Source organism: Myxocyprinus asiaticus, chromosome 42 (genome assembly GCF_019703515.2).
Source record: "Myxocyprinus asiaticus isolate MX2 ecotype Aquarium Trade chromosome 42, UBuf_Myxa_2, whole genome shotgun sequence".
Classification (NCBI taxonomy): domain Eukaryota; kingdom Metazoa; phylum Chordata; class Actinopteri; order Cypriniformes; family Catostomidae; genus Myxocyprinus; species Myxocyprinus asiaticus.
In genome coordinates, this window is record NC_059385.1 from 17664180 (window position 1) to 17688596 (window position 24417).

Genomic DNA, 24417 nt, shown 5'->3' on the forward strand with positions numbered 1-24417 from the left:
CTATAACCTGATATTATACTCCAAACATCACCCCCCGTCCTTCACCTTTGAAATATTAATAACCTTACTCTGAACACATACACAGAAGCCACCATCAGAAATGTCACTGCTGAGAACCATGACTGTCTGATCATGCTCAATAGTTAAACACCATATAGGCTAAGAAAACACATTATTTTAACGAAATAGGACAAAATGATTTTACATCGGAGCCAAGCTCAGAATAGTGCACTTGGTGTTTCTTATGTAACATCTGCCCTTCAGAAATCACCTATTTTATTTATTTAATTCCACGCAAACGCTGTCGAGGTGCCTTCTCGCGCAGGAATGCGCACTCAAGAGTCTTCCGAGCGACTCGTCACAGGTATCTCTCTGACGTCATTATCGAGGAATAGAGAGGACACCGCAGTTAACGAGGTGCCCGTTCTGTAAATGTATGTTTAATCGAGAACAACATATCTAAATGTTATTATTCTTCATTTTTCAGAATCTGTTGTAATAACAAATGCCACATTTTTATTTGGAGATGTGCCCCCCCATAATCAAAACAATCAAGTACAACCCCACCAATATTTATACCATGATCAATGGAAACATGTAAATGCTTCACGCTTTCACCATCATTTTGTGTTTTATAAAACACTGAAATATACATAGAAAAAATTTAACCTGTGCTTTATAACATCTAAATGATCTGGTTTAATTCAAGTAAAAATTATTATTTATAATATATAAATATATACTGTATATATATATATATACACACACTGATCAGCCACAACATTAAAACCACTGACCGGTGAAGTGAATAACATTTATTATCTCATTACAATGACACCTGTCAAGAGGTGGGATATATTAGGCAGCAAGTGAACAGTCAGTTCTTGAATTTCATGTGTTGGAAGCAGGAAAAATGGGCACGCGTAAGGATCTGAGCGACTTTGACAAGGGCCAAATTGTGTATGAATGGGTAGCAAAGGCTAGCCCGTCTGGTCTGAATCCACAGAAGAGCTACTGTAGCACAAACTGCTGAAACGCGTAATGCTGGCCATGATGGAAAGGTGTCAGAGCACACAGTGCATCACAGACCGGTCGGAGTGCCCATGCTGACCCCTGTCCACCGCTGAAAGCGCCTACAATGTGAGCGTCAGAACTGGACCATAGAACAATGGAAGAAGGGGGCCTGGTCTGATGAATCACGTTTTCTTTTAGATCATGTGGAAGAGATGGCAGCAGAATGCACCATGGGAAGAAGGCAGGCAGGCGGAAGCAGTGTGATGCTCTGGGCAATGTTCTGCTGGGAAACCTTGGGTCCTGGCATTCATGTGGATGTTACTTTGACACGTACCACCTACCTAAAGATTGCTGCAGACCACGTACACCCTTTCATGGCAACGGTATTCCCTGATGGCAGTGGCGTCTTTCACCAGGATAATGCACCCTGCCACTCTTCAAAAATTGTTCAGGAATGGTTTGAGAAACATGACAAAGAGATCAAAGTGTTGAATTGGCCTCCAAATTCCCCAGATCTCAATCCGATTGAGCATCTATGGGATGTGCTGGACCAACAAGTCCGATCCATGGAGGCCCCACCTCTCAACTTACAGGACTTAAAGGATCTGCTGTTAATGTCTTGGTGCTAGATACCACAGGACACCTTCAGAGGTCTTGTGGAGTCCATGCCTCGGCGGGTCAGTGCTGTTTTGGCGGCACGAGGGGGACCTACATGATGTTAGGCAGGTGGTTTTAATGTTGTGGCTGATTGGTGTACAGGGGCGGACTGGGAAGAGAAATCGGCTCTGGACTGGGGGTGGTATCGCTGTCCTTTTCTGCATATCCCGGCACCGTTCTGTGGCCCATTTCAGCTTACCGCGACCCATTTGGCCTCGTTCGGCCCCATTTCGCGGCCAGCCCACTGGGAAAAGTCCCAGTTCTCCCTATGGCCAGTCCACCTATGTAAATATATATTATTAAATAAACCTGAATACATTAGATTACACAAGCAAAACTAATTTTAAGGGTTAGATTTCTTAGAAATACACCTTTTACAGTGTATTAATGCATTATTATATGCATTATTAAAGGGATAGTTCACCCAAAAATGAAAATTCGCTCATCGTTTACTCACCCTCATGCCATCCCAGATGTGTATGTCTTTCTTTCTTCTGCTGAACACAAACATAGATTTTTAAGAAGAATATTTCAGCTCGATAGGTCCTCACAATGCAAGTGAATGGTGGCCAGAACTTTGAAGCTCAAAAAGCAAATAAAGGCAGCATAAAAGTTATCCATAAGGCTCCATTGGTTTAATTCATATCTTCAGAAGCAGTATGATAGGTGTGGGTGAGAAACAGATCAATACTTTTTACTATAAATTCTCCTCCCTGCCCATTAGGTGGCGATATGCATGAAGAATGTAAATCGTCAATAACAAAAGAAGAAGAATGTGAAAGTGAAAGTGGAGATTGATAGTAAAAAAGGACTTAAATATTTTACTTTTCAGCTGCATTTATGTGCTTTTGGAGCTTAAATATTTTGGTCAGCATTCAGTTGCATTGTTTGGACATACAGAGCTGAGATATTCCTCTAAAAATCTTCGTTTGTGTTCTGCAGAAGAAAGAAAGTCATACACATTACATGACAATCTAACATGTGTTACCACATTATATATGATTCCATTAAACATCAAAAGGAAAATATGACATTATTAACTTATTCATCTCAGAATTAATGTATTATATTTCCCTCAGTTAATGAAGTAGGGAAGTTGACCGTTCTCTGTATTGAATTTCAGAATCTATTTGTAAACTTGATTGTCTTGTTACTGAAACAATAAGTAAAGCCTGTCCTATACAGAGAAAGGCAGCCATGTGGGCAAAGACATTTATAATTCAGAAAGTAGCCTGGGTGTCATGAAAGCAGAATACATGAGACACCAAATCTACAGTGGTGACCAATCAGGACACGGGCAGCGCTCAAGAGGGCATGGTGACTCGGGCTATTAGCAGCTGCTAAAAGCAAATAGTAAAAAAACACCTGAGCAACCACAGCAACTGATATATGGTGAGACTTCACTCACAGACTGGGGCTATTTGTCTAACTTTTTACTCTTTAGGGTAGTTTTAACTTTTTAGGGTATGTCAACTTCTGTATAGGCACATTACTACAAATGCTACTGAACATTTCCACCGATATTGCCTGGGAAAAAGATACAGTTCATTAAACACAGATTGACCTGCCCCAATATGTGATGTAAGTTGTAAGAATGGAGCCATTATAAAGCCTGTAATAGGCATTTCAGCCAAATTTAAATAGTGAAAAGATTATGAAATCAATCTATAAAACAGCAAAAAGGAAGAAGGTAACATACAGAAATATCAAACCATTGTTTTGGCAAACACATGTAATTAATAGACTGTATGAATTTATAATGGCCTCCCCTAAATGGTGCATTTGATATATAATGCATTGCCCACAGAGTGTGACTGAAGGACTGAATTTCCCTCAATTATTTTAACTTATCAAGGATTGTAAAACCACTCTGAGGCACTGAGATGTTCTGTTTAGTCTAATCTTTAGCAAAGGTCTCCATTCACCTATCCAGCTACTGCTTCCTATCACAGAAGAACACATTAGTCACGTGAAGACAAACTTGAGGTGTGTGCATTGATGTCATAAGGCAGATAATTAGAGCGCTTAGCTGGAATGAAACACTGTAGTGGTGTTGTCTTACTCCTGAGACATATTGATTATATATGCAGGTGGCACAGAGCATGGCTCGCTGCCAGCTACCATCGAGAAACATTACATAGATATTGGAGAAGCTCTTGACAGGGAGTAGCTTTTATGGGTTTGCTAATATAAACAGATTCATTACATATGATCAAACTTAGTTTAGAAATAATTATAATTATATTTATTAAATATAATAACATTTGTTCAAGAGACAAGACCAAAGATGTCTTAATTCAGAGATTCGGAATTGCATTAATGCGTCTTGCATTCTTGAAATGTTATCACATTTATGTTAAAGAAATGTTCCGAGTTCAATACAAGTTAAGCTCAATCGAAAGCATTTGTGTCATAATGTTGATTACCAAAAAATGTATTTCGACATGTTCCTCCATTTCTTTAAAAAATGGAAAAATCAAGGTTACAGTGAGGCACTTACAATAGAAGTGAATGGGGACAATGAAAGCGAATGTTGCCAATTTTTGGAGGGTTTAAATAGAAATTTGAAGCTTGTTATTTTATAAAAGTACTTACATTAATTCTTCTGTTAAAACTCATGCATTATTTGAGCTGTAGAGCTGTTTAAATTGTCATTTTTACTGGCATTTTAGGGTTTAAGGTTTATTGACATTACATCGTCATGGTAAGGAAGTTGTAAAACTGGCTATAGCTTACACAGAAAAGGTTTGTAAGAGATTTTATCACACACAAATCATTTTTATACTCATATCCTTTATGTCTTGTGGCTATACTTTTGAAAATCTATTTTAACATTCAAACATTGTCCCCATTCACTTCCATTGTAAGTACCTCACTATAGCCTCGATTTTTCCTTTTTTAAAGAAAAGGAGGGCAAGTCAAAATAAATTTTTGTGGTAATCAATATTATGCCACAAATGCTGTCGATTGAGCTTAACTGTATTGAACCTGGAACATTCCTTTAAGGGAAATTGGAATGTGGCATAAGAGATGCTGAATATTAGTGTGGCATGACAAAAACAAAATTGCATTCAAATGGAGGGTTCGTCATTTTGCATTACACAATAATTTTTTTTGTTTGTTTTTTTTTTTGTCTGCTAACTTAAAAATGTGTTTTAGTGGTAGCTTCAACCACAGAATCATATTACTATACCTGCATTTTTGCAAAATATTTTTTTTCGTGGTTTGTATGACTCGCGGCAGTCTCTTGGTGAAATGACCACTGGAGGCACTACAACAACAATGACTTTTATTTCCTTTCACACAAATCACAAGTAAAATGGCAGTTCATAAACACATAATTTTCACCCTGTTCCTCACACAGTGCTATCCTGTGATATCTAAACACTTTTACTGCTGTATATTGCATGATTTGTTAGTTGATGCATTTTAACGTTTGCATTACATAACCAACTTGTTCCAGGTTGTAAACTGATAGAGTGTTGCACTTGCGATGCAAAAGTACTGAAGAGCATGCAAGTCGACACATGAGCCGAAAGTGTCATAGAAGTACCACAAAATGACGTGGCTGCTTCAGCAATTGCATTTTTCATCACAAATTTGCTTTTATGACACTATAGGTTAGGTTTAGGCTTAAGGTTTAAGGTAAGGAGGTGTTTTTTGTTGATTTAAAACTCAATACAGCATTAACCTTTAAAAAAAAAAACTCATCTGTTTGGAAGAATATTTAACTCGCTTTTAGCGCCACTCAGTGGACAGACAGTTCACCTCGGAACTGACGCGACACACATAACGAACAACGTAATATCATTTTTTTTTTTAAATTCATCATTGTGACTTTATTTTTATGACTTTTCAATTCACATATTATTTACAGTAATATGACTAAATTAACCTGGCCACAATAGGTTACACCAAATAAAGTAATTTTAAGGGTCAGATTAGGTAGAAATAGCTTCATATGGTAGCAACTTCACTTTTTTACAGTGTAGTAGGCTATACTATGATATACTATGTTCTTAGGAATTATCAAGATATTTGAGTAAGTATGTGAATATGCAGTGCCAAATGGCTGAAATGGTGGCAAAAGGATACTAAAAACTTGCGACCATAAATCTGATGATGGTAGTTGCTTTGATGATACAGCATGTGTTATGCTTGTTAATACAGTAGCTTTTAAAAAATTGTTTTTCTTGCTCTCTTGCAGTCGAGTGATCCTACCGATTTCTGTGGAGGAGGTAAGTGCAAATTTGCAAATTGAGTGTTGTTTTTTAATCTGTGTGTGTGTGTGTGTGTGTGTGTGTTTGGGTACAGCACACTGTGAATGCTGGTAATGATACTGATCCTAAACAATTGTTGTATGTGTGTGAGGTGTGCCGTGTCAATCGCTGATTTGCATTTGATGAGTTTGTGTGACTCAGCCGTAGCTCGTTTTGACAGCAGTCACGATGTGGTTTTGTGATGTGCTCCGTCTGCACTGCTACAGATCTGTAATAAAAAAACGGACACCACTCTGTCAGCCAGTCAGTTATGAGTCAGTTATCTCAGCAAGAGGAGAAATAGTTCTCTTCTCATGCTGTCTGATGCCTGTACAGACCATGCAAAATCACTAATGCATAACTTCTCTGGGAATGTGTCAATATTAATTGCCATGCTTTCAGCCATGTCAGCAATTCTTACATATTTGCTTCATCTACATCTCTCATTAATTTCTCTGCCCCATTCAGAATGAGCATTGCCCACATCTTTTGTACTGTGTGCTGCAGAATCATACATTTCCAGTTTTTAGTTTCCTACTCCAAAACAACACTAATATGTGTGTGTGTGTGTGTGACTTAAGATCCAAAAACTGGCACCAAAAGGAGTTGCAATATGTTTTTTGAAGTTGCTTGACAAAGCAACACTGACCCAGGTAATGGTTTTGAAATGAAAAAAATAAATAAAAAATAAATAAAAATAAAAAACATAGACTTACATTGATGGAGGGACCCAAGCTGTAGTGGTCAGAATAGCATAGAGACTTGGGGTTGGGTTGTTTGATGTGGGCCAGTTAAAAACCACCTAGCAACCACCCAGAACACCCTGGCAACCTCTAAAAACACTCAGCCTTAGCAATGCCTTGGCAATCACCCTCAGTACCCTAGCTGTTTGGTGCCATTTGGTTTTGCTGATGATGTATAAATTACACACTGCACCTTTAAATTTCGGTCACATGATTAATCATCTGCTCATGTAAAACACCTCAACCGCTCTTTTAGACTGACTCCTCCAGCTGTTTATGTCTCTATCATCATGTCCCAGTAATCTCCTCGTTGTATCTCTGGTGCTACATGAAGTTGTGGGATCAGGCCTTGAGGGAGAGACCCTCTGTCTGGGACAGATTATGCAAATTAAAGAGCTATTCCCAGCTCCTCTCTCTGTATGCGCTAGGTTTTACATACCTCAGCATATCCTGTAAAAAAAGGATAGTCAGCCAAGACGGAGGGGGGGGTGGGCAGCTATCCGTAGGTGGCTTGCACAGACCCAACACTTACAGTGCAGTATTAATATATTAATTAGGTACAAAAATAAAAGGCATCTTGTTGAGCACTTGCTTCTGTTTCACACATGACAATAAAAGACTGAGCACAAGGTGGTCCTGAATAAGTTATTTAATCAATTACAATAATGACAATTGTGCATGTGCACAATTGTATTTTTTACTGTGTGCTTGTGCATTGTGGGATTAAAATGTATCCAAGTGGCTCGAGTATTTTGACTACGTTCACCAAAATTAGTTGAGATCCATTTAAAGGAGACCTATTATGCCCCTTTTTACAAGATGTAATATAAGTCTCAGGTGTCCCCTGAATGTGTCTGTGAAGTTTCAGCTCAAAATACCCCACGGATCATTTATTATACCATGTTGTAAATGCCTCTTTTTGGGTGGAATCAAAACACGCTGTTTTCGTGTGTGTCTCTTTAAATGCAAATGAGCTGCTGCTCCCCGCCCCCTTTCTGGAACAGGGCTGTGCCTTTACAGCTCGTGCTTCGGATACTATAGCAACAACAAATCAGAACCAATATGACTGACACCGTAAATACCGGAGTTCAGCCATATATGTATGAGCATCCGTAAACGATGCAAAACATAGGCATTTTGAGTTTGTGATAGTGCTTCTTATGTAGAAAATCACTTCCTGCCCTCCATCTGCATTTCACGCCACAGTAATGCAATGACGTGATGTCATGTGCAAACAAGCTATAACGACATAGCTCTGGTCTCCATGAATACAATCAGAGACAATGGTAACTTTAGCTGCATTAGCCGTGGAATCAGCTAACAAACACATTCGGAGAGGCGATTTGCAAACATTCACACAATATAAAGTGCGACACTTACATCTTCAGGATATAAAGCTGGAACACGAACAATTGGTATTGATCCATGCTTGAGAGTCAAATTTTTATAAAGACCCTCATTCACAAAGCAGTCCGGTGTAAAATGATTTGCACAAACATACACAAATTTTGGTATGTTTTGGGGCACATTTTCTTCAAAAACAAAACTTGTCCACTGTGTCTTCAGTGGCTCTGATGCCGGGAGTACATGAAGACTCTTATGTTCACTTTTACATTCAACAACAGAACACTTATGACGCTTACAAAGTTGAGACATTATTCTTCTCACTGTAGCTGCTCCAGCACGGAAAAAAATGGCGGACTGTGTGTCGATCACTCAGGGGAGGATCTGTGATAATAGGGTGGAGTCCGTCACCAGTCGTGGGCGTGGCCTGCTCTAAAGTGACGTCACTTTAGAGCGGATACGAAAACCAGTCATTTTGAGACACTGTTTTTGATTAATAGAAATATAAGAAAGAGGAGTGGGTGGACTTTTAACATTGTAGGGTGGTTGTGTACGCACACTGCCGACTCACATTTATGTTCAACACCATGTAAAAGGGAATTTTGCATAACAGGTCCCCTTTAATGATTCAGTGACCATTTCTGGTGATGCCAGAAGGTGGTAACAAATGAGTGTCTTGTGTGCAATGAGTTAGTCACTGAATCAGCGATCAAAAGAAAATTTTAATCCTTAAATCTCAGTATGTCTACAGACCTACAAAGAGACTTTAGTAAAGGTTTTAAGCATTATAAGAACAAAGCAAATCTATCATTTCCCTACAGTTTGTGAGCTTTCAAAAGACAACAATAACAGTCTTATAATAATTATAATGAGTTTCAATAACATCCGTAAGTTTTCATGTATAAAAAATCATGTCTACATATCTATTCACTTCAGTAAAATGCCTGTGTTCTAAGAACACAGCAGATCTATCTTTTTCCTACAGTTTGTCACCTGCACACCAATATAGAGTTTAAAAACAGGAGCTGATATTAAAAATAGCTTTACATATTTAACACAGATCTAGTAATCTGCTTAAATTGGTAAAAAGAACCGATCAAACTATTACTTCACAGGCGCTGATATAAACTCCACTTACAATATGTGCTTAAAAGAAGGATTGTCCTTTGTTTTTTTTCTGCAGTGCATTTCACGTAATGCTGGCAATCAAGAACAATATACCAATAAATAACTCTCATTTGTGTGTTCCTCATCTCTAGATTATTAATTTAGATCAGTGGTTCTCAACCTTTTTTGGATGAATGCCCCTCTACATCATTCCCTGACTTTGTATTTCTCAGTATTTTTGTTATTTGTATAATTTGCTTGATGCAACTTCGATGCATTGCGTAATTTTAATGTTTTGTTATTTAATAATATTTTTCAGCAGGCTGATGCATCATGAACGTGAGAACAAACCTTGTGTTTCTTGAATGCAAGAAGATGGAGGGATATATCTGGGACCTATCAAATTTAAATTTTGAGGACAAACTAAGAATGAAAGTGACATTATTTTTATTATATTTAAAAAAAAAGTGAAATGACCAATAATCTTAAAAAAATTGAGTGCATTTTGCCCATATGAAAATGTATAATGTTTTTATTTATTTATTTTATATTTTTAACAGTGGTATGTGTATAAGACCATGGTAAGCACATGGAAGCATGGATGTTCACTACCATGGTTAGATGTAACATGATTTCTATAAAACAAACTATGGCATTTTCGTAATTATAATCAGTAGGTCTACCCTAAACAAAAAACAATTAATACAAAATATAAACATTTATAAGTAGTAAAAAATGAATTATATTCCCTCACTCCCCTAATGTAGCATATTACAATAGAGCTGAAGTGATATGATCATTTATTATTTATCCGTTTCTGTCTAAAGTACATTTAGTGTTACTATAGTAAATTCAAGGGTGGTGAAGTGTGAAAAGACTTGCCACAGTGTATTCTCTTGTTCATCTTGTCAATCCTATTTAGAATGTCGGGCTGTTTAATGTGGTTTTAAACGGTTTACTCACCGAGATTTGCACAAGAGAATTCTGTGCTGAATGCAAATGGTTTCTGCATCTCGCGTCGTGGTTCTCGTAGCGCTGTAACGATCAGAGGTGAGCGCTTGAAAGATTGAGACCGGTCTGTGAATAAAAACGCACCTGCTCTGTGCTCATCCTGCTCTGTCCATGAAGCCATCTACAGAGCCATACAGGTGCATTAGCAGAGGTTGTGACTCCATCTGTCTATCTGACGTCATTAATCCAGATACTTCAGATGACCGCGGTACAAATGCGTACCAACCCGTATAACGGAGAACTTGTATATTCTAAGTCTAAATAAATGTGTTTATGCAATGAGGAACTTGCCGATAGATTTGAACATTTTGACTGATATTTGCCCCCCATTTGTGACCTAACGGCCCCCTCTCAACTAATTTGCTCTCAGCACCCCCTGGCATCCTTTAAATGCCCCCGTTGAGAACCACTGATTTAGATCAACATCAATGCCAATAAAAAACATGGATAAATGAGCACTGTTGAAAGCAACTTTGTAGAAATGAACAGAGCCGCATTGATTAGATTGTCTGACTGACGGCATAGTGCGTAATGGTTGTTTTTCGGTTCATGAAACTCACCTGTGATTGGCTGGATGTTTGCTCAATCAACCCAAAGTAACAAAATGCAAAGAATTCTGAATACAAATCCACCATTTGGACTCGATATGGGTTTAGCTTGGAAATGTGCGGGGGACAAAAATCACCTTTTTTGTCCCCCATGTCACCCGTGGCTGCTACGCCCTTGAGTCAAGATTCATTTGGATAATAATGTAATCCCTTTTGTCACACAAAATATGTCTAGGACAGTACATTTTAAAGTGTGTCACTCTTGTCAGATGAAGGTCTCCTTCTAGCATTTACTTTACATTTACATTTAGTCATTTAGCAGACGCTTTTATCCAAAGCGACTTTCAAATGAGACACATAGCAAGCAATTTGTCATGAAAAGTTTAACAACATCTACAGGATGGGACTGTCAAGTTCTCACAGTGGCTGGAGTAGTAAAGATGCTAACTCAGAAGAAAGGATTTTTTTGTATTGTTTTGTACATTAAGTGCAGGTTAAGTGCAGTAGTAAGTACAGTAGTAGGAGTTTAAAAGGTTAAAACTGAGATTTTGCATTCATTTATGCAGCACAATTAAATGGATGTTGAGTAGATTAGATTTAAATTGAGTTGAATGAGCTGAGGCTGGTTAACATACTGTATCTAGTTTCATCACTTTCATCATTTTACTGTATCACTGATCTGTGTATTTTGTGTCAGATTAATTATCTTTATTGATGAAATAAGTCATTAGTGTAGGTCAGGGTTTTCAAAGACTTCACTTTCTAGAATCACCTCTGGTCATTAGTCTTCATGATTTTGTAAATATGAACAAATAATGACAAATGTCTGGCAGCTCTTGAAAGATGAGTGTAATGAGGTTCTTAAGATGGGCAAGGAGGAGGCGGGAACCAGCTGAACAGTCAACGTAAAACAGTTAATGTAAAACTTTAATCAAACAGAACTCAAACATAACATAAACGGTAAAACAAACACACACAGCTTCATACGTCTTTCTTTCTCTCCCAAACCGGCGTCTCCAGCTCATCCTTATCTCCCTCCCGGCTGATTAGGACAACTCAAAACGTGCCTCCTCACGGCCCGGCCACGCCCTCTTCCTTGTCACACTCCTCCACCACCAAATTCAGGCTGGGGAAACCTCCAGCTTGACGTACTCCCTTCTGTCTGTCTTCCCGCCTCTTTGGACCCTGGGAGAGATGAGGGGAGGGAGAGGGAGAGGGGAGAGGGAAAGAGTGAGGGGGAGAGACAGAGAGAGAGAGAGAGAGCTAGAGAAAAAAAAAAGTGGCTCGCCGGTCCCCGGACACGCTGTCGCCTGGTCCTTAGCCACTCCTCTCCTTGCTAACGGCAGCGAGTCCTCCGTCCCCTGGCAGACGGCAATGGCTCTTCCACTTCCTGGTGGACGGCAGCATTTCCTCCATGCCCTGGCGGACAGCAGCGGCTCCTCCGCTTCCCGGCGGACGGCAGCGGCGAGGACTCCCCCTCCCGACTTATTAGGACGATTCAGCGCCGGGTGTGCGTCCTCACAGCCCGGCCACACCCTCCTCCTCATCACAATAAGCTTGCATGAAGCCCTGATCCCTCATCTGCTTCCAGGAGCCTTAAAGACACATTTTATTTGGCTGATGTTGTTCAAAGCAAGAGGCCAAATTGCTATTCCTGGAGTCCATTCATTCAGTGGGGAATGATGGATTAAGAAAGCTTACTTGCTTTAGGGGGCAGCTGGGAAGTTTATGCCCTCTTGTGACACTCCCTCATTTCCACTCATCTTCCTCTTCCTTTTCAAAAGCCTTAAATGAGCTCTCAGCCATTCTCTTAGTCAGAATACGCACACACACACACTTACTAAAAGCCAGTCTGACTCTGTAGGTTGGTTGGTGCGTGAAACATCCTTTCTGTCTGTTAGCCAGTGTCTTAATATGTCGATTAGTCTGTCGGTTATGTGTTTTAGCCTGTCCATCACCATCAGTGAACTATAATCAGGGCTTAACTAGATTCCCATATAAACGTATCACATGCTGTTCATTCAAAAAGATTACATTGGTTTATGCAATTTCAGTTTAAATATAGATAGGCTACATAACACACATGCACAAAAAATAGTGCATCCGCTGCAGACGAAATCCTGCCCGGTGATGTGTGTGTTTTTGTGTGTGGTCTGCAGAGAGTGTGGGATGGTAATGTGTGATGTAGGTTGGATTTTCATAGAGTGCTGCAAAGTGACGCATACTGCTACTCGCCTCTGATTGGCTGTGAGGGGAGATGAAGCCTCTGATTGGCAGAGGAATGATGACAGTGCATGTAGATTCAGAAACACAGACACAAACACACTACACAGGGTGTATGAATTCCACTGTTTTACATTTGTCTGCTGTACACATATTTATTGTCCTTTGTCTGTCTGTCTGTCCTCTTCTTATCTTTCTCCCCTGTCCCTTTATCTATCTTTCCAGTTGTCTTTCTTGTTCTACCTCTCTGTTATGCCTTAGTAAATGTGGTATGGGCCAAACTGATAAAAATAAGCAGTCTGCTTTCTGTCATCATTTTCTCTCTCTTTTTCTCTCTCTCACTCTCTGTCACTCTTACTCTGTGATGGACAGTGTGTTCATGGATGGATGCCCCATTTAAACAGGCAGGGCTGTTTCTAGGCAAGATTCTTGAAGTGTTTTAGTCTGAAACTTTGGAGTTGAACTCTGCTGGCTCAGCTCAGAGTCTGAGTTGACACTGCTGACGCTGAACATGTGTGTCAGAACACTCAATCGCTCACTTTAACTCAGCTTTCCTCACAATGAATTAATTTTACAAAACAATGACTGCAGGTTTTTTCTCTCTCTCTTTCTCAATTTAGTGTGCTTTGTTGCCATGACAGAATACTGTACATTTGTATTGCCAAAGCAGTGCAAATTAACTTAAATAAAATAAAATAAAATACCATTAGTGAATATGGAATAAATGTTTGGTATTACAAAGTAAAATGAGAAATTACTGTAACAGCTAACTTTAAAGGAATTGGGTTCAACAAACAAAAAGCAAACAAAAATACATTTATTACAAAGGTCTGTCTGACTATCTATCTATCTATCTGTCTGTCTGTCTGTCTCTGTCTTTCTGTTCTCTGTTCTTTTGATCTTACAGTAATGCTCAGGCTTTTTCAGAGTGTTTTTGCAGTGTTTGCTCCATCTGTGATTGTTCAAACTCCCTTTTGCACAAACTTAGGTGTGTGAGGGTTTGTTTGTGTATGTAGTATTTTTATGCATTTTCATGCATTTTATTTTTTCATTTTTAAACATTCACACATGCAGTGTGAGAGTACATTTTGGTTTGCAAGTTTGCATGTTTGTGTGTGTGTGTGCGTGCGTTTATGTTCTAACTATATTCTCCACAGGATTAGAGGTGATTACGATATGAAAGAGGCTTTTTCTTTCACCATTCTGCGTTTATTCAGCACAGATCAACAGAAGGAGGGAGGAGGGAGTGATAAACAGAGAGGGAGAGATAAACAGGAAAAAACAGGATTAATTGTCGCTGTGGTGAAAATGATATGTTCCCTGTCACTCACTCGACATTGTGTTGATGTAGTGACACTAGGGGTCACTCTTGGGAGCCCCAAACACCTCTGCTTTTTTGAAAAAAGGCCAATGAGAATTGGCGAGTGGAATTTGCATGCCACTTTCCCGGACATACAGGTATAAAAGGAGCTGGTATGCAACCACTCCCCCACGGACCTCCCATTCCCCAGCATTGCTTGCTCCGGTTGGGCGCTCGGACGAGATCGCTGGCTCGTCTCAGGGCGAGTTCGACATCTCGTTCGGAGCCCAGGAAGAAGACGAGTTATCGAGCGCAGCATCGGAAAGCGGGCTCGTCCAGTCGGATGCAAAGGCTTTGACTGGGCTTCCTCCTTCGGGAGTGGTCGCCCAGTCCCAGGCCAACGCGGAAATGACGGACATGCTTTCCCGGGCAGCCGCGAGCGTCGGGCTAGAGTGGAACCCTCTGCTCTCCCTTGAACCCTCGCGGCTCGATGATTGGTTCCTGGGCTCTGCCCCTGTTCCTTTCTTCCTGGAAGTGCATGAGAAGCTGACAAGATCGTGGGAGGCACCTTTTACTGCCCGGTTCTGGTCTTTAAGCTACCCTGCTCTCGCTACCCTTGATGGCGGAGCGGCCAGGGGGTATTCGGTGATCCCCCAGGTGGATAAGATGCTCTTGGTGCACCTGTGTCCGTAGAGCGCCGCCACCTGGTGTGGGAGCCCGAAACTCCCGTCCAGGGCCTGTAGGTTTACGTCGTCCCTGACGGGCGACGAAGGTCACGGCGCGGTCTCTCGGGCAGGCATTGTCCACCCTGGTGGTCCAGGAGCGCCACCTTTGGCTCAACTTGGTTGAGATGTGCGAGGCTGACAAGGCACGGTTCCTTGATGCCCCCATCTCCCAGATTGGCCTACTCAGCAACACCGTCGAGGACTTTGCTCAGCAGTTCTCAGTGGTGAAGCAGCAGACGGAGGCCATATAGCACATCCTGCCCCGGCGTGGCTCAAGACCCCGCAACCCGTCTGCTCGTCGGCTGTGGCCTGGCCCTGGCGTGGAACCCAGCGCAGGAAGCAGACGCCACCCGTCTCACGGCCGGCCGCCAAGAACCCGAGGAAGGCTTCGAAAGCGTCCCTGAGATGGGCGACCCAAGGGCAAGGAGACCCGCTCCTCCGGAGCTGGTGAGCAGACCACTCTATCCCCCGGTGGAGGGCCGGGAGGAGAATCTTTTGTTTCGTTTTCATTTAATTTCACCGCATGTCCAAGAGGCTGCGGTACCCAAAAATTTAACAAAAGAGCGGTTTTCTTGTTCCCTGGGTCACATGACCACCTTACACCGTCCCATCTTTGCAGGTATGGCGCCCCAGCTGCGGTCCCCCTGCCCCTGTGCGCCCAGCTGTGGCACAAACATGCCCACACGGGATTGGGTCCGGTGGACTACAGGGACAAGACTACTCCTCCCCCCTCCTTGGCCAATCTTATGGTGGGCGGCAGGAGCCAGGTAAGTGCTTCGATGTCCCAGGACTCAGCATGGACACGGGGCTCGAATCCCCTCGACGTGGCACCTCGAGCCTCCACCCCGCCGCGAGGCCCCACCCGCGGTATGTCCGACGCGATCATTCCCTTGGTCCCCCTCGCCCGGAGTTTGGATGCGTGGCTTGCGCTTTGCAACCCGTCGCGTTGGCTGACCCGGACCATCCGACTCAGCTATGCGATTTGGTTCAGCGGCATCTGCTTCACCTCGGTGAAGGGCGAGAATGCCGCTACCTTGCGTGCGGAGATCGCTACCCTTCTGCGCAAAGGCGCGATAGAGCTGTCCCTCCAGCCGAGATGAAGAAAGGGTTCTACAGCCCTTACTTCATCATACCGAAGAAAGGCGGTGGGTTGCAACCAATCCTGGATCTGCGAGTACTGAACCGGGCTTTGCACAGACTCCTGTTCAAGATGCTGACTCAAAAACGCATTCTAGCGAGCGTCCGGCATCAAGATTGGTTTGCGGCGGTAGACCTGAAGGACGCGTACTTTCACGTCTCGGTCTTACCTTGACACAGACCCTTCCTGCGGTTTGCCCTCGAAGGCCAGGTATACAAGTACAAGGTCCTCCACTTCAGCCTGTTCCTGTCCCCTCGTGTCTTCACGAAGGTCGCAGAGGCTGCCCTTGACCCGCTAACGGAAATGGGCGTCCGCATCCTCAACTATCTCGACGACTGGCTAATCCTAGCTCATTCTCGAGAGTTGCTGTGCGCACACAGGGACCTTGTGCTCTGGTACCTCAGCCGACTTGGGTTTCGGGTCAACTGGGAAAAGAGCAAGCTCTCCCCGGTTCAGAGCATCTCTCTTCTCGGTCTGGAGTTGTACTCAGTCTCAATGACAGCGTGCCTCACGAACGAGCATGCACAGTCGGTGTTGAGCTGTCTGAAGGTGTTCAGACGGAGAGCAGCGCTTCCACTGAAGCTTTTTCAGAGGCTCCTGGGGCATATGGCATCCTCAGCGGCGGCCACACCGCTTGGGTTGATGCATATGAGACCGCTTCAGCATTGGCTTCAGACTGGAGTCCCGAGATGGGCATGGCGCCGCGGGACACATCGCATGGCCATCACACCGATCTGTTGCCGCCTCTTCAGCCCGTGGACCGACCTTGCATTTCTACAGGCAGGGGTTCCCCTAGAGCAGGTCTCCAGGAGTGTCGTGGTTACAACAGACACCTCCAAGAAAGGCTGGGGCGCCGTATGCAATGGGCACCTGGACTGGCCCGCGGCTGCGTTGGCACATCAACTGCCTAGAGTTGTTGGCAGTACTGCTCACCCTGCGGAGGTTTCGGCCATTGATCCAGGGCAAGCACGTGTTGGTCCAGATGGACAACACAGTATCGGTAGCGTACATCAAACCTCAGGTGGTCCAGTTGATTTGGAGTCGATACGGTCGAGCACAGGTAGACCTGTTTGCTTCCCGGGAATCCTCCCACTGCCCGCTCTGATACTCCCTGACCGAGGCACCCCTCGGTATAGATGCACTGGCACACAGCTGGCCCCCTGGACTACATAAATACGCATTTCCCCCAGTGAGCCTACTTGCACATACCCTGTGCAAGGTCAGGGAGGACGAGGAGCAGGTCATCCTAGTAGCACCCTACTGGCCCACCCAGACGTGGTTCTCAGATCTCACGCTCCTCGCGACAGCCCCCCGGCGAATTCCCCTGAGGAAGGACCTTCTTTCTCAGGGACGGGGCACCATCTGGCACCCATGACCAGACCTCTGGAATCTCCACGTCTGGCCCCTGGACGGGACGCGGAAGACCTAAGTGGCCTACCACCCGTGGCGGTAGACACGATCACTCAGGATAGGGCTCCCTCTACGAGGCGCCTGTTTGCCTTGAAGTGGCATCTGTTTGCTAAGTGGTGTTCTTCCTGACGTGAAGACCCCCAGAGATGCACAGTCGGATCAGTGCTTTCCTTCCTGCAGGAGAGGCTGGAGGGGCGGCTGTCCCCCTCCACCCTGAAGGTGTATGTAGCTGCTATTTCGGCGCATCACGATGCAGTAGATGGTAAGTATTTGGGGAAGCACGACTTGATCATCAGGTTCCTGAGAGGTGCTAGGATGTTGTATCCCTCCAGACTGCGCCTCGTCCCCTCATGGGACCTCTCCATAGTCCTTCGGGGTCTACAGGGAGCTCCCTTTGAGCCCTTGGAGTCAGCTGAGCTTAAGGCACTCTCTTTGAAGACTGCCCTCCTGACTGCGATCACTTCCATCAAAAGGGTAGGGGACCTGCAGGCTTTCTCTGTCAGCGAATCGTGCCTGGAGTTCGGTCCGGGTTACTCTCACGTGATCCTGAGACCCCGACCGGGCTATGTGCCCAAGGTTCCCACGACTCCTTTTAGGGATCAGGTGGTGAACCTGCAAGCGCTGTCCCAGGAGGAGGCAGGCCCAGCCTTGGCATTGCTGTGTCCGGTGCGAGCTTTACGCATCTATTTGGATTGCACGCAGAGCCTTAGAAGCTCTGAGCAGCTCTTTGTTTGCTTTGGTGGACAGCGGAAAGGAAGCGCTGTCTCCAAACAGAGGATTGCCCACTGGGTCATCGATGCCATCACGATGGCATATCAGGTTCAGGACGTGCCACCCCCTGTGGGGTTACGAGCCCACTCCACCAGGAGTGTGGCGGCCTCCTGGGCCCTGGACAGTGGCACCTCTTTGGCAGACATCTGCAGAGCAGCGGGCTGGGCAACACCCAACACCTTTGCGAGGTTCTACAATCTCCAGGTTGAGCCGGCCTCGTCCCGTGTATTGGCAGGCACAAGCAGGTAAGTTCCGGGACAACTTGCCGGGTGTACCGCTTGTGCATAGCGCCTTTCCCCTCCCTTGAGGGAAGACATGCACTCTTGACTCCCAGTCGTGTTGACACACTGTGATCCCTGAATGACTTTCCTCCTTAGCCCTCTGGCAGCTGAGTTTGCAGAGAAACTCGCTGACTGGCCCAGTATGTGTGCTAATGAGCCCCTGTACTGAGGTAGGTGCTCCACATATGCTGGTTCCCCGAAGGCGACCCCATGTGATATCTTCCGCAAAAATTTTTCCCTGGCGGCAAAATGCGTCTTCCTCGCCATGCTTTGTAGAAATTCCTCCCCCTTTGGGTAGGACCTACCATGGGACCTCTCCACATGATATACTTCCGACAAGACTCGGTAAGACCATGTGACGTATTCCACTCAAACCCCCCCCCCCTTTTTGGGCGGTGTGTGGTTTCTGCGGTGTCTTCCCATTGGGAGGGACACACCCTGATGCAGACACTTATGGCTCCTAGTCAGTTAACAAATTCCACTCTTTTTGGGGAGAAAAGAGAGGGAAAAGAGGTCTCGGCTGGGCTAGCCTGTCCCTATAGTTGGGCAGTCGACTTGTTCCTGATGGACTGTTCACCGCTCATAAGAGCATTGGGGGAGGTTACGTGATGGCCTGGTGCGCTGGCTACGAGGCACACAGCAGTCTGACCGTCACACACCGCCAGTTCACGCAACACAGTTCAGCTAGTTGTGCCGTTTGTATAGGGACCCCTAGTGTCACTACATCGACACAACGTCGAGTGAGTGACAGATAGGGAATGTCCTGGTTACTTTCGTAACCTCCGTTCCCTGATGGAGGGAACGAGACGTTGTGTCCCTCTTGCCACAATGCTGAACTACCCGCTGAAATGGCCGGGACCTGGTCTTGGCTCCTCAGCACAAAACCTGAATGAGTGATTGCATACCAGCTCCTTTTATACCCGTATGTCCGGGGGAGTGGCATGCAAATTCCACTCGCCAATTCTCATTGGCCTTTTTTCAAAAAAGCAGAGGTGTTTGGGGCTCCCAAGTGTGACCCCTAGTGTCACTACATCGACACAACGTCTCGTTCCCTTCATCAGGGAACGGAGGTCACGAAAGTAACCAGGACGTTTCCATCCACACATATGTATATGAAGATTACTGAATATATTTCTGTCTGTCTCACAGTATCAGGTAGGGCAGCTGTACTCAGTAGCAGAGGCCAGTAAAAATGAGACGGGTGGAGGAGAAGGGGTGGAGGTTTTAAAAAATGAACCCTATGAGAAGGATGGAGAGAAGGGACAGTACACACACAAAATCTACCACCTGCAGAGGTATTCACACTTACAAACACCCACAAAACATCAATGTAATCATAAAATGCCTTTTTGAAAGCTCAAAATTAAAGGGATAGTTCACCAAAAATGTACTCACCCTCATGACATTTCAAACCTGTATGACTTATTTTCTTTGACAAACAGAGAGATTTAGCAGAATGTCCTTGTTGCTCTGTTCCATACACTAAAATTGAATGGGGACTGACACCATTGAACTCCAAAAATGAAAGAAAAAAAAAGCACCCTAAACATATCTTAAAAGTGATAAAATATGACTTACAATATATTACAAGTCTTCTGAAGCCATACAATAGCAAATGAGATTTTGAGAGCTGTGGCAGAAGGGAACATTTTCAGCGAATAATGACTTCTTTTAAGTACTTCAATCGGTCTTTATTGTCATTTTGAGCACTTGAACAGCGTCCATTCCTATTCACGTGCATTGTATGGAAAAGAGCACCTTTCAGCATTCTGCTAAACTTCTTTTGTGTTCCATGGAAGTAAGAAAATCTTAGTTTGGAATGGCATAAGTTCAGTCATGACAACTTTCTGAAAGATTTAGCATGTTAATGTGGGTATGACATATTGATAGGATATTGGTCTTGGCGGACTGGATCTGCTATGCTGCTGCGGCTGCAGAGCCAGTACGGAGACTTGCTACTGCTAGAAAAAACACAGACATGCTGTATGGAGGTGGGTTTCAGAGAATAGCTCTCGCAGTGCGCTGCAGTGAAACCAGCTTATCTGCAAAACTGTGCAATTTAAATGTTAGACAAAGAGAGAGACGCAAGTTAATTGGCTACGCAATTACATGTCAAAGGACCAATCAGCTAACACCATGTTAGCAGACTTGCTTAACATGTCACATGTAAGCAAGCCTATTGGCTAACAGATAAGTCAAAGAACCTATCAGCTTGGGCCACATAGAGTTTCATGCCTGAACTTTGGTCATAGGGAGTAAATGGTGATTACATTTTTATTTTGGGGTGAAGTAACCCCTTAAGGTGATATATATATTCTGTTATTAAAGGAATTACAGTGTTTTCAGGATCAATTTCTTTATGTTTTCAGTCTCTAGTCTCATTCCCCTGTTTGCTTTTTCAGTAAAGTTCCCTCGTTTGTGCGAATGCTTGCACCATCGTCAGCACTGAACATTCACGAGAAAGCTTGGAATGCTTATCCATACTGCCGCACAGGTATAATGCCAGTATATTCTCTCTCTCTCTCTCTCTCTCTCTCTCTTGCACGCACGCACGCACGCACAGACACACACACACACAAATACACACACATACGCGCTCACACTCCAAAGTCTTAGCTCCTTCTCATGGGCTATGTGCTCTGTATTTCCTCTTGCTCTCTTATAATAATGTCTGCTCTATCTGTTTCTCTCTTCCTATCTCTCTCTGTGTCTGTCACTGCGTTTGAGGGCACTGAATAATTCACTGTTTGAGTGGAGCTGGAGTGGAGTTACAGCATAGGAAACTTAGGTTATACTGACACATTCCCTTCGCATACATTTTCACTGTCCCGGAGACAGCGAATGTTCAATTTTCTACACAAGTTTGGTATTCAGGATATTTATAAATTAAAGTCTAATCTGGCTGTGGTGCCTTAAACAAGTTTTTCATCCTTTGAGGAAACTGTAAAATGCTGATTTAGCAATAAAGTATTGAATAGTATTGATTTTTTTCATTATTGAATAGTATTGAAAGTCTTGAATATCAGATTATTTTACAGTGTATTTGACATTGTTATTGTTCACAATGGCCCCTCTTCCTCCAAAACAGCAAACTGTAAAAAAAAAAAAAAAAAAAAAAAAAGTGTTCCAGAATTTTGTTCTTTTGTCAAGGTGTCTACAGACACAGTAATATTGTAGTATTTTGTCAGTTTTCTTGAACAGACATTTTGTGAGTTATCTAATTTAAAATCTCTTTCTTTTTCTATGTCTGTTCTGCATCATCCTTCAGTAATCACTGTAAGTATGTATTGTTCACAAGTACACATGAAGACATTTTTAGTACAAGTCAGGTGTGTTAAACATGTAGATTTACAGCACACACACACACACACACACACACTGTTTGACTGAAAGAATAGACGGTAACTTTAGCTTCAGTGAAAGGAGAGAGGACATACATCAATGTGTGTCAGTGCACGGTCTGTTGATCAGTTATGGTTTAACAAGGTTTTTTTTATTGATTTAATTGCCATCTGTGTTTTCAGAATGAGTATATGAAAGAAAACTTCCTCATCAAGATTGAGACGTGGCACAAGCCTGACATAGGACAGCAGGATAATGTGAGTGTTGATGATGTTCATATTATGTGGCTATTAGGTGCATAGAAACGCAATACAGCTGAAGTTTCGCTTAATGTCCCCTGCTAAAAATAAGTGGTACTTGAAGCTTGAATTGCTCCTGTGGTTGGAAAATTACGTTACAGTCTGGGGACATGATTAATTGCTTAATTCTTTTTTAACGTTTCATTTTTTTTTATTTCATTAATATATATATATATATATATATATATATATATATATATATATATATATATATATATAAACACTTTCAGTGTTTAAAGAGGAGGGAATTGTTTACTTCTGTGATATACATGTTATGTGATTTTTCTTATTGTTTACTATTTCAGAACCTTGCATATGTTCACTACTTGACGAGTAATCATTAAAAGCCTCAATAACAGCTGCATGCCTCTGAGCTCTCTAATAGGAATGCTGTAGCAGCCAGTGTTTAATTCACTGCCATTTAAAAGCCCCCAGTTAACAGTTTTACAGAAAATCATGCCTAGATAACTTTAGGCCCACATGAGCAAGCCAAAGTCAACTGTGGCCAGGGAAAACAGTGGAAAGAATAAACATTGAGAATAACCAGCATCAGCAGGGGTGTCCATCCTCCTCTGGCTTATGTACATATGCTAATATAATTTAGCTATATACAGTAGTATGTGTATATAGCATATATATTTAGTATGTGTAATACAGATCACGTGTTCCAAGGAGATGTTAAAGGTGTCGTTAGAAATGATTAGATGTTTTTGTCTGGGTTATGTGGATATATCACAGTGAGGGACAGGGTGAGGACAGCAGACAGGCATTTCAGATGAGCAGGTAAGAATTTTAAGTTTTCTGATAGGGAAGAATGTGTTGTATGATACACAATATACATATATTTAAAGAGATAGTTCACCCAAAAATAAAATTTCTTTCATCATTTTCTCACCTTCATGCCATCCCAGATGTGTATAACTTTCTTCTGCTGAACACAAACAAAGATTTTTAGAAGAATATCTCAGCTCTGTAGGTCTTGACAATGCAAGTGAATGGGTACCAAAATTTTGAAGCTCCATAAAGCACATAAAGGCTGCATAAAAGTAATCCAAACTCCAGTGGTTTAATCTATGCCTTCGGAAGCGATGTGATATGTGTGGGTGAGAAACAGATCAATATTCAAGTCCTTTATTACTATAAATTCTCCTCTCAACCCAGTAGGTGGCGATATGCACAAAGACAAAAATAAAAGAATGATGTGAAAGTGAAAGTGGAGATTGATGGTAAAAAAAAAAAAAAAAAAAATGTCAAAATACAAAAATGTCAGCAGAAGAAAAAGTCATACACATCTGAAATGGCATGAGTGTGAGTAAATGATGAGAGCATTTTCATTTGTTTAAGAGAATGCTAAGAAAGTCAGTTAATCTGTGCATTAATTTGAACTGTTATCATGCACTGTGTAATGTATTGTAATGAAACATAATCCTTTGATCATAATTGCTTGGTGACTCACAGTCCTATTGATATTATTATAGCCTAAGGATAAGATACACTTACATTATTTCCCAATGTTTAGGGTATTGAACTTATTGTAATGACACTACCTCAAACAGATAGATAGATAGATAGATAGACTGCAGAAAAAAAGGTTCACACTTCAACCCTCCCAATGTTCAAACCAAATCTACACCATAGTTGACCTCTTGCAGTTCCTGTTTAACCCTATATCACTCTCTGTTCTGTTTATCTGTGCAGGTTCACGGTTTAGATCCAGACACCTGGAAAAAGGTGGATGTGGTGTATATAGACATTGCAGACCGAAGTCAGGTGGAGCCAAAAGTGAGGTTCAACACGCTTCAAAAGTTTCACACTTTGTCACCTGCTAGATTTAGACATTCAGGTTTTTTTTAGTTGCCGTGGGGACCAGGTACATGTCTGATCAGTGTTCTCTCTCTGTAGGACTATAAACCAGAAGAAGACCCCACTAAGTTTAAGTCTGTAAAGACTGGGAGAGGGCCGCTCGGTCCTGATTGGAAGGTGAGAAACAGCCACTATTGTAACAGTTCAGCCATAGTAATTGCACGTTTGCTGTATGAGTTTTGAATTTGAATTAGAGTATTAGTAGGAAATTACATCTAATTGTTTAACAGTTTTTAATCTGTGTGTATAGAAAGAACTACCTAAAAAGAGAGACTGCCCACACATGTGTGCCTACAAACTGGTTACTGTCAAGTTTAAGTGGTGGGGCCTACAAAACAAAGTGGAGAACTTCATTCAGAAGGTCAGTGTGTGAGTGTGTGAA

The 24417-nt window shown here is 42.7% G+C and overlaps 1 protein-coding gene across 1 annotated transcript in view; it reads left to right on the forward strand.

The window, feature by feature from the left end:
* The window catches only part of LOC127432705 (phosphatidylinositol transfer protein alpha isoform-like), a 28893-nt gene that overhangs the window by 651 nt on the left and 3825 nt on the right, over window positions 1-24417 (forward strand). Inside the window, exons 2-9 of the mRNA XM_051684060.1 lie at window positions 5879-5909; window positions 19681-19826; window positions 20934-21025; window positions 21800-21807; window positions 22056-22130; window positions 23871-23954; window positions 24075-24152; window positions 24286-24396. Coding sequence (XP_051540020.1) covers window positions 5879-5909; window positions 19681-19826; window positions 20934-21025; window positions 21800-21807; window positions 22056-22130; window positions 23871-23954; window positions 24075-24152; window positions 24286-24396 — 625 coding nt within the window. The remainder of the gene's footprint in view (window positions 1-5878; window positions 5910-19680; window positions 19827-20933; window positions 21026-21799; window positions 21808-22055; window positions 22131-23870; window positions 23955-24074; window positions 24153-24285; window positions 24397-24417) is intronic.